This window comes from Plutella xylostella, chromosome 24 (assembly GCF_932276165.1).
Source record: "Plutella xylostella chromosome 24, ilPluXylo3.1, whole genome shotgun sequence".
NCBI lineage: Eukaryota > Metazoa > Arthropoda > Insecta > Lepidoptera > Plutellidae > Plutella > Plutella xylostella.
The window spans coordinates 936,538-947,862 of NC_064004.1; the positions used below are offsets into that span (position 1 = coordinate 936,538).

General features: G+C 36.2%; 2 protein-coding genes across 2 annotated transcripts; one reads left to right on the forward strand and one right to left on the reverse strand.

Moving 5' to 3' along the window:
• Window positions 1-40: 40 nt before the first annotated feature.
• LOC105398738 (zinc finger protein 845) lies at window positions 41-3,426 on the forward strand. The gene is made up of 5 exons (XM_048629711.1): window positions 41-238; window positions 423-561; window positions 1,059-1,139; window positions 1,456-1,660; window positions 1,938-3,426. Exons 1-5 carry the CDS (start codon window positions 110-112, stop codon window positions 3,211-3,213), a joined length of 1,830 nt encoding a protein of 609 aa, XP_048485668.1. The 5' UTR covers window positions 41-109; the 3' UTR covers window positions 3,214-3,426.
• A 3,785-nt stretch (window positions 3,427-7,211) lies between these two features.
• Window positions 7,212-11,295, reverse strand: LOC119691948 (zinc finger protein 658B). Its single transcript, XM_048629991.1, has 5 exons — window positions 11,025-11,295; window positions 10,569-10,707; window positions 9,786-9,854; window positions 9,442-9,576; window positions 7,212-8,481 (listed from the first exon to the last, which is right to left on the reverse strand). Exons 1-5 carry the CDS (start codon window positions 11,175-11,177, stop codon window positions 7,289-7,291), a joined length of 1,689 nt encoding a protein of 562 aa, XP_048485948.1. The 5' UTR covers window positions 11,178-11,295; the 3' UTR covers window positions 7,212-7,288.
• Between the last annotated feature and the right edge of the window lie 30 nt (window positions 11,296-11,325).

An 11,325-nucleotide genomic window follows, 5' to 3' on the forward strand; every position in this document is an offset into this window, starting at 1 on the left:
GATGTGTTGTCAAGGGTGGTGTATGGTGTATTATATTAATCTCAAGTCGATTTTAATTTTATTTTATGATAGTTTTATAAATTAAAATAAGAAAACGTAACGTGTTGAAATGGAAACCAAAAGCATCTGTCGATGCTGCCTTATAGAGGGTCCAAACAAGGATTTTGACTACCCTTACACTAATAAACATGGAAAAGAAGTGTATTCCGAAATGCTGTTAGAATGTTTTGATATCGTTGTAAGTGTTTTATGTAAAAGGCTATATGGTTTAGCGATGATGGTAGTGGCTGGATGAAGAAGGCAAAAGAGGTCTATCTTTGAAGTACTTACTTTAGTCAATAGCCTGTAAAGTAAATAGTTACAGTAAATACCTGTGCACTGCACAACAATAAATTATAATGTCAACTAATTTATCTTTACAGCTATCTCACAACAAAGATTTCAAATCATGCATATGTGACCCGTGCATCGACCAGCTTAGAAGGTGTTTGCTTTTTAAGAACAAAGTCCTCAAGTGTGAGCATGAATTCATTAAAATAAGTCAAAATTGGAAAGAGGAAGGTAAGGACCTTAATAGTTGAGCTACAAATATTTTTTTTTAATTATTTGAGAATTGTTATTTTTTTTAGTTTTAAAGCCAACTTAATCTTAGGGTGTATGGCTTATAAAATAAATGATATTATAAAAAAGTAAGCACCTGAGATCCCTAAATGTGGTGATTGACTAGATACATTAAAAAAAAAAAATTGTTTATTGTACAAAAACCACAAGTTAAAACAATTCACAAGGGCCCCTGTACTAGGTGGGAACCTGTATTACGGGGTGCCCCGCTCAATCCACCAAGAGAATAATTTAATAAAATACAACTAATTTAACTTAGTAATCAGCTACACATGATTAAATATATACAAGCTAATATTAAAAGTACAGGACTAAAATTTAATAGTACCACATACTAAACTAGGAATCCCTGTTAAAGATTAATATTTCTTCAACTACCTTCTTTAAATATTTTGCGATTGAAAAACTCTTTTTAATTTATATTTTTCTTGTTTCAGCTATGGGAGTTGATGTAAAAGTGGAAAAATTTGAAGAAGATTTCGCGCATGATTCTGATGACTTATTTCTAGCTGATTTAGGTAAATTCTTAAGTTGATTTATTGGATTTCTTTTAGGGTCAAAAATATAAACCATGAAGGGGTAGTCAGAGGGAGGTGACTTCTAAGCTGGGTGGCTTACCCACTTTTCGCTGTAAATTTCAACTCTATATTTGTCCACACATTGTTTTCCTTTACTGTAAGTGCATGTGGTATGTAAACTCCTTATTTGCAAATTATTTATTGAATTACTATGAATCAGGATTATATTTTACGAAATGAAAAGTATGGGCTATACCATATTATACATACTTATAGTTATAACACAAAAATAAATGATTCATTTCAACAATTTCAGTAACCAGCAGAACAATATTAGCAGAAGAAATAAAATCGGAAATCGACCCTCCTATCGCACCAAAAGCACCGAAAAGCGCTATCAAAATTGCAAATGTGCGTTCAATTCCCAAAGCTTCGGTCAAGCGCGGGAAGCCAGCGGCAGCGGGCGGCCGCGCCGAACAGATCAGGTCACTCGTGTCACGTCTCGCCAGTTCTATGGGTTGGTACTTATGTTAACAAAAATCTGATTATTGACTGATTTATTTTTAATTCTTACCTCCTCCATACTTTTTTTTTCTTTTTGCAACACTAGTTTTCCTGTACCTCCTGTAGGTTGGCTGGTAGGAAATGCTCTTAGCATTAAGCCCTCTTTTTGTACATTTATTTTTTATATTTGTGCAATGAAGAATTAATGAATAAATAAATATAAGAACAAGTTGGTGTGTCACAAAAAATAAAACAAAAAACTGCCCACATTTTTTACTGTGAAATCGTTTCAAGTTTTAATCATTCACTTGTACTTACATTGTACTTGTGTGATCTTATTGCAGGTAGCGACCGCACGCAGAAAAAGGAAAGGTCCATAAGCATCGGCCAGACGAGGATCAAGGTCGCCAATAAATTAACATTAGCAAGAAAACTCAGAGAGGACCTCGAAGTAAAACAAATTTTTAAGAAAAACGATAAACACGCCTCAAACATAAAAACAATACTAAAATTCTCTAACGCAGTACCTTTCAAAAACCATTCAATCTTAGGCTACATTTGTGCTTACTGCAACAATGCATTTCCTGACCCTTCAGACTTGAGAGCTCATATGGAGGGCGATCATAAAAAGGATAGACTGAACATCGACATCAATAAAAAAAGCCCCGTCGTACATCTAGACATAACAGATTTGACTTGTGCTCTATGCGATGAAACCATGGATAATTTATTCACATTCAAAGAACATATCGTAAAAATTCACAAAGAAACTATACACAACGACATAAAAGATCAAATAATGCCATTTAAATTAAATAAAGGCAATACGCACGAGTGTGCTATGTGCACGAGTAAATATGAAACGTTCAAGATGCTGAAACAACACATGAATAAGCACTACAGAAACTATGTGTGCGATAAATGCGACACTGGATTTGTGACCAAGCGGTCTTTGGACACACACCTCACTACCCACATAGAGGGGAACTTCAAGTGTGATTACTGCGAAAAAGTATTCGCGAATAAAACCAAAAAGTCTTATCATGAAAAACTTAAGCATTTAGGCGCGAAGAATATAAAAAACTGCGTTTACTGCGAAGCTCCCTTTAGTAATTACTACCGAAGAAACCAGCACTTGATGAAAGTACACAATATAGAGGCGAAATACAAGTGCAATGTTTGCGATAAGCCGTACTTACTGAAATCGCTGCTAATGAGTCACATAAAGAAGAATCACTTAATGGAAAAGAACTGTCAGTGTAATGAGTGCGGTCATAGATTTTTCAGTAAAAGGGCTTTAAAACGCCACATGGTTAAACACACAGGCGAAAAGAACTATAACTGTACAGTCTGCAACAAATCGTATGCCAGAAAGTATACTCTAACGGAACATATGAAGATTCATAATAACGATAGAAGATTTAAATGTTCGGTTTGCGAGCTGTCGTTCGTACAGAAATGTAGTTTAAAGAGCCATCTGTTGTCCAATCATGGCATTAGCATGGCAGCGAGTGATATTGTGAAATCTGCCAGTAGTCAACCAGTGAGTTCTGTGGACGATGGTGAATGATTTAGTTATCAGCTCAGCGTGCTTTGGAAAGTCAAAACCATTGTAAAACGATCTGTTCTCGCGAGCTACACTTCGCCTTAAAAAGTTTTCCCGTGGGAATTCCTCGATAAAAAGCCTGTGTGTTAATCCAGGGTGTCAGCTAACTCCATACCAAATTTCATTAAAATCGGTTCAGCCGTTTTGACGTGCAGAAGTTATAAACATACTCACACATATTCACAAACTTTCGCCTTCATAATATTAGTAGGATACTAGTATAATATCAATGTATTGAACACCTGTAAGACTTACTCTAGTCTTGTCACACATTACCCCTTACTTTATACTATCGATTTCCTTTCAATGTGGCTGTCTGGAAGAGATTACTTTTAGTAATAAGGCCGCCGATTGTACTATTTATTTTCTTTTTATGTTTATGAAACTGTTTCTGTGTGTGTGCAATAAAGAGTATTTTATCTTTATCTTTAACTTATGGATGCAATAAATGATTGAGTATCAAGAGTTCTATTCGTTGGATTCATCACGACCCATCGCGTCCCCACTGCTGGGGCACGGGTATCCTTCTAATGAAGGAAGGGTTTAGTTAGGCCTAGTCCACCACGCTGGCCTGTAAGTACCTGTAAGTACCTGCAATTGTGGGGGTGTAAGTACCTGCAATTGGCTCTCTCGAGTGGAACCTTTGTGCATATCCCCAAGGTCTAAACTGCCTTCCTAAGCTTGTACCATTTCCCACCACGCTGGTCCACTGCGGGTTGGTGGGTTCACAACTTCACATACCTAGATGTGCTAAATCTAGATATAATATAATTATTATGCAGGTTTCCTCATGATGTTTTCCTTCAACGTAAGACCGATGGTGTACATTGTACTTAGTTAAAAGAACTCATTGGTACATGTCAGCACCGGGATTCAAACCCGCATCACTGGCGTGAGAAGCGGTTCTTATGATTGACAGATGCTTATGCCTGGGGTTTTGGCGAAATAAGTTAATTTATTGCAGTTAGCTGACAAATATATTTATATTATATATTTACTAGCTGTCCCCGCGCGCTTCGCTTCGCCTTAAAAAGTTTTCCCGTGGGAATTCCGGGATAAAAAGTAGCCTATGTTCTTCCCCAGGGTCTAGACCATATGTATACCAAATTTCATTCAAATCCGTTCAGTAGTTTTGGCGTGAAAGAGTAACAGACAGACAGACAGACACAGTTACTTTCGCATTTATAATATTAGTTAGGATAAATAACGCATATTTTTATCGGGTGTTGCAAAAATGTTGTGGTAAGCCGAGAGGAGGTGACTCAAAGGGTCATTGTTGAAAAATTTAATTTTGAAAATTCATCCTTTTTGGCTTACTGTGCCACTTTTGTAACACTTGTCTTATAGCTTGTTTCACGGGGAAAGACATCTGACAGAATCCTTATTACATTCGAATAAGGCTAGTTTTTGTTTGTATCAGATGACTTTCTCCGTGAAACAAGGTATATATATAGTTAGTAATTAGTATTAGGTATGGGCAATTTATAGACAACAATAAAACATTAAGTATAATGTATTCAACAAATTCTGTTTTATTAAATCACCTGAAGTAACTCATAAATATTCTTAATAAGTTACTTTACAATAATAATATAAGCTAGGAACAACAGGTAGGTACCCAGAACATAACATTTCAAGGCTCAGATTAACAATATACGAACCAGATGGTGCGTCACAAAACAAAAATCTGCCCGCATTTTGTTACTGTCAAACTTGTAAATTCAACCTAATGACAACCATTGTACAGTGAAACTATAAAGTCCTGAAATTAAATGAGGGCACTGCTATCTTTCATGTAGCAACCCTATATAGCGAAACATAACTGACTTTGATACTTGAAATTTTGCCTGTGAACTTCCTACCTATTTATGTATTTTAAAAACAACTTAACATCAACAAAAAAGCTCTTATACAAGCTAGAAGGTGTTAATATGAAGGCTAATAGTGAAACCAATAAATATTTATTTAGAAAACGTTATTACAACTGTATAAAAAAACTAGATCTGTTGACGAAGGGCACACATAGTAAAGACATCAATTTCTCTTTTTGGACGGCCAGTTTTGTTTCTTCCAGGAGTTAGGAATATTCCATATTTTGCCCTCTTTGGCACGCTGGTCCGATTTTTTTTTTTTATGCAGCCTGTGTCGTTTCCCACTGCTGGGCAAAGGCCTCCTTATAAACTGACCACCGTTCCCGATCATGTGCTTCCTTCGGCCATTGAGGCAAAAACCTGTCGAGGTCGTCCCGCCATCTCCGCCTGGGTCTTCCGCGTCGCCGACGTCCATCACTGGGCACCCACTTGGTGACAATTCTGGCCCACCGGTCCGGGTGCATGCGACAGACGTGGCCTGCCCAAGCCCACTTCAGCTTCGCAGTCTGTGCGCCCACATCAGCTGGTCCGATATGAAACCAGATGAAACCTACAATCAGTGGTATGTAAACAATGTTCGACTTGGGCTCTAAACCTAGGTTTATCGATAAATGAAGCGATGGTACTAATAAAAAATTAGTTATTACAATTTGTACAATGCTACATACCCGTCATAGACGCTGTACGAGCGTAAACATCCTCCAAATTCGAAAAAATGTGTCCAGCTTGATGTTCCGCTAAACATTGTATTAAAAATCGATAAATAACTTCACTAGCTTGACTACGAATATTTTTCTTCATCTTCCTAATTGCAACCAAGCGTAAATTGTTGCTTTTATCTAGATTATCCTTATAATTAATAAGAAAATTCAAAAAAACAGCCAACCGCCTATTGACATAAACAATTGTTATGACTTTTATGTTTCTTTTCTAATGGTGCCAGGCTCCTGAAAATTTTAGTTCCTCAAACATTAATTTCAGGACTTTATAGTTTCACTGTACCAATGTATATAATCACATGATGAGCTCAGAGTTAAAAGTCGGGTGTTATTTGTCGAGACGTATTTTTGCACTGTCACTCCATCTATCGTTAGTATTAAAATATCGTTGGCTTTGCCAGTCAATTAAATAAAAAATATTTAATAACAAATAATATTGGAAGATATTTTAATATTGCCACATTAAATAACGTAGAATAATATGTTTATTTTACAAAGTTGATGACTGTTAAAAGATTGAGATAAGTAAACAAGTAGACCTATATAAATATTTTAATTTTTTGAATTGTATTTTAAAGCACTCATTAATTTGGTTTGGAATGGCTCGCTATCATAACCAATAACGATTTCCAATTCTATACTTTAATCAATAATTATGTATTTGTAAAAGTATAAGAAATTGAAATACTGTATCAACACTAAACGATTTCACAACACAATTTATTTGTAAAAAACATTATTCCACCAAAAAGTTTTGCAAGCAGTTAACCAGTCTTCCAAACAACATAACTTAATATACTTTGAACTACTTACGTACTAGAGTAAAAGTATTTATTATTGCACATGTTTAATTGTTTATGTCTTATTTCCAGTTGCAGAAAGAAACTTCAAGCTAATGTTTACATTAAATCTATACCTGTTTCTTTCTACCCGTATACTGTGAAAGCAAGGCAGCAATACATTTAAGGTCGACATTAGCTTAAAGTTTCTTTGTGCAACTCAGTGTTATTGACATAATATAAAAATCTACCTATAGTTAATAATAAACTTAACGGTTTGTTATACCACTTTTGACCAGCTGCAGTTATACCGCCTTATTCATAAAAAAACTTACCGGACGCTTTAGCTATTGAACTGTTTTGTCACTCTCTACCAAAGAACAAATTGTTCTCTGTCAGAGAGCGACATCATCATCATCAGCCAATAATCATCCACTGCTGAACATAGGCCTCTCCCAAGGAGCGCCACAACACTCGGTCCTCGGCCTTCCTCATCCAGCCACTACCCGCCACCCGCCTAAGGTCGTCAGTCCAGCGGGCAGAGAGTGACAGAACAGTTCAATAGCTAAAGCGTCCAGTAACTTTTTTATGAATAAGGGGGTTAGTCTGTAGGATTCAAAAGACAATAAAAACTCTCTACGCGTTTAAAAAAAACAATTATCTCACCTTCCTACATAACATCTTGTTGGACTACAATAGAATTATGACCATTGTCTATTCTAACCCCATTTTCGAATTCGGCCAACGCTAGCCCATGATTTGACAACATATGACTCTTCAAGCTACACTTCTGCACAAAAGCACAACCGCACACACCACACTTGAACCTACGGTCGTTACTGTGAATTCGCATGTGCTCTCTAAGCGTCTTCTTCCTCGCATAAGCTTTCGTGCAAACATTGCACTGGTATATCCTCTCCCCTTTATGCTTTATCATGTGCTCTTCTAGACATCTCTTCCAAAAGAATGTATGCCCGCATTCATTGCACACGTGGTTGCGTTCCATTAGGTGCACCTTTTTTATGTGACTGGTAAGTTTGGATTTCATGAGGAATACTCTTTCGCAGATATTGCAGTTGTAGTTGGCAGCGTTCTTGTTATGTTCGGTAAGCATGTGCCTGTTTCTTTGGTAGTAATTCGCGAATGTCTCATCGCATTGCGGGCACTTAGTGTTATATCTTCTTGTGTTTTTCTCGTGAACAAACTTCTCGTGACAGCGAAGTTTTAACTTTGTCGTGAACACTTTCTCACAAAACGAGCACTTAAAACTACCAGTCTCATGTATACGCACATGGTTTTTTAAACGTAGTTGGTTTATAAATCCTAAATCGCACACATCACATATGTAGTTCCGGTAATGGCCGTTCATGTGCTGCAACAGCATTTTGAACGTTTCAAAAGTAGAATTGCACAACGCACAGTCCAACCTCTCATTATCCTTTAACTTGAACTCTAGAACGTAATCTTTGACGTCCATGTGAAACGCGACGTTATGTTGTTTGGCCAAATGAGCTTTTAGGTTGGCGATCACGTCGAATTTTTCTTCGCAAACATTGCACTTGAGGTCGGAAATCTCCATTTTGATGCCAAGATCGTTTGAGTGTCTTTGGTGATAGTCTATTTTGTGTTTCGCGTGTTCAGCAGACGTATGTAGCCTCAGGCTATGTAAGTCGGGTTGTGTATTCTTGCAATACGCACATATGTATCCCTGTAGTGTTTTGTTTGAGAATGGCAGTGCATTGGAGTACTTTATGAGGTTCTCTGTGTTATGGAAGTGTTTTCTCATTTCAGTGGCGAAGCTCGCTGTCAGCAGAGAGGGTTTAATTGTAACTAGTTTGAGAGGCTTCTGGCTTTTTTGGTTCTCTGTAATGTTAAATATCGTCAATTAACATACGTATGTTAAATACGTGTAGTGTGTATTGTGTATTACAGTGAAATTACAAGGTTTAATTTAATATTTTCAACAGTGAGCTTTTATATCACAAGTTTTCAAGCAGATATATCACCATCCTACTGACACTGCACTTACTAACAGCTTTTCCTTACTTATTTATTAATCCATAAGCACTCTGGTGTCTGCATACAAAATAAAAAATTATAGTTACAAATAAGTACACTTGTCCAAAATTAATAATGCACATGCAGATCTTCAAACCCGAATCATTAAATCGTAAGAGCCTTAAAAAAACACTTGCATTTTGCACCTTGTTCTAAAGGAATAGGAGTCAATATCATGTGTCACATAATCGAAAACAACTGATCTGTCAATGATTTCTATGCGCATTATCAATTTTGGAGCACTGTAGGTAAGTTATACAAAGGCGGGCTTATTGCCTTTGATTGGTGGAGAACTAACTTTAGTGCCATTTTCTTCATTGACATTTGACATTATCAGGGATTGATTTATAAATTAAACGTCATCTCAAAATAAAATTCATGACAGATGTGTCAAAAGTTAACCACTACTCCCTGGTTATGCTCTAACCGAGAATGGAGAAATTGGCACTTATTAACCTTTCTTAATTTTCAGTAGAAAAACTAACACACACACACGCACTCACGCCTTGTACTAATGTACTCCCTTGCGGGGTAGGCAGAGGTGCATTGCTGCACCCACTTTTCGCCAGAGTGTTATGTTAGTCCCAATGCCTAATGGGGCGGGCCTATTGCCATTTTACGGGCACATCCAAGACCCGAGAACAAATATCTGTGTTTAAACAAATATTTGCCCCAGCCGGGAATCGAACCCGGGACCATCGGCTCAGTAGTCAGGGTCACTAACCACTACGCCGTTCGGTCGTCTAAGTCGAAAAACTAACTTACCACTCTTACTTTTCTTGGCCACTTTTTTAACAACGACATCCTTGTTGAACTTGTGCTTCAAGTTGATCTGTTCGATGGCGAGCAGCGCCAGGTTCTTATCGTCTTCATCATCATCGTTGTACTCCTCTTTTAGATCTGAAATACTATGATTATAAGTAACCATATTGCAGTATAACCTGACCTGATGTTAAAAACCTCTGACATTCAACAAAGAAAAGCTGTTCATCATTGCGAACTACCACAGACTGATACACAGATACATTAAACTTATAACACCCCTCTATTTCCGTGGGAATAAAAAACTGTTTTGTTTTTGATACCATTTAAAATTAAGTTAAGCTTACCAAGAAACATATTGTCCATGTCATTATCCAGGTCAATCACTTCTTGCTTCACTTTAACATCAATTTTATCTGGAAAGTTAAAATAAATCATTCATCAGTATTCATTCTTATTTGGCACAAAAGGTTGACCATCATTGTGTGTCTTTTTAATTAAAATACTATTAAGCTAATAAACTACGGGCAAAATAAATGGTTTAATTACGAAATAAATCATTTTTGCTTGTAAGTATTTCATTTGTATAACTAAGTTTTTAAATTAATTCAAATAAAAAGACACTCAAAGACTGCACAAAATCTATAACAAGTAAGAAACAATAGATTATAAGTATATATTATAATTTGTGCAAATAAAATCCTACTTAATATTATGAAGGCGAAAGTTTGTGAGTATGTGTGTGTGTGTTTGTTACTTCTTCACATCAAATTTTACTGAAATTTCATATGGATTTAGCTGACACCCTAGATATGCACATAGGCTAGGCTTTTTATTGCAGAATTCCCATGCAAATACTTTTTATGGTGAAGCAATGGGCTATGTCCGAAAAAATTCAACAACGCTCATAATTTTTCTTATGATAGGAATTACTAATGAATAGAAAATACCTTTCTGAGATTTTTTTAGGATGGTTATTCCTATCATCAGAAAAATTATGAGAGTTTTTGTTTTTTTTCAGACATATCTCGTGGGAATAGCTAGTTAAGAAATAATAATTATTAAAATGAAGTAGGAAGGAGTATTGTGCAGATGTATTTTACACGATCTGTTTTGCGGTTTTTACTTACATTTCTTTTCCTCATCAATAAGCATTTTCAAAAATGCCTTTTCCGACTTCAGAACCTGTTGCTTAAATCCAAGACATTCTCTTAACTTTTGTATGCAGGAGTCACAGATACCGGATTTGATGGTAACATTTTCTGAGAGCTGAAAATCATTTTGATAGTAAAATTATTACTATGCTACTTTTGGGAAGAATAGGGTGAGGCCTTTTTAATGGATATCGGCAGATGCTTAAAGAGTTGTGGTCTACGATATTTAATAAAACAACGATGACTATCATTTAAGGTTCGTATAACCTGGTTGTAATGTATAAAAACTTAGGTAAGTGATTTATTTAAAAAAATATGTAAGTAATCTTTTAATGAAACGAAATCAGTCTCCTCTTAAACATTATTAAAGCTATACCGGTGCGTAGACATGAGAATTCATATTATTGTATTGAAAGTAGATAGGTATCTTACCATAATATCAAAACACTTTTTGAGCATTGCCGAGTAGACTTCCTTAGTATCTATGCAATCGTACGGGGTGTCTAAATCTTTGCACGCCTCTTCTGATAGGCAACATCTACAAATTGACTTTGCCCCCATTGGATTTCTTGTTTTCCTTTCCATTTTACATAAAAATACGAGAAAAGGTCCGTAGGGTAACCAATACTGCAATGTGTCAGCTGTCAGTCATCCACAGAACAGAATCTTGACTTACTGAAATTACTCTGTGGCCACTCGCCGATCTGTGAATTTACACGTACTTACCTACCGT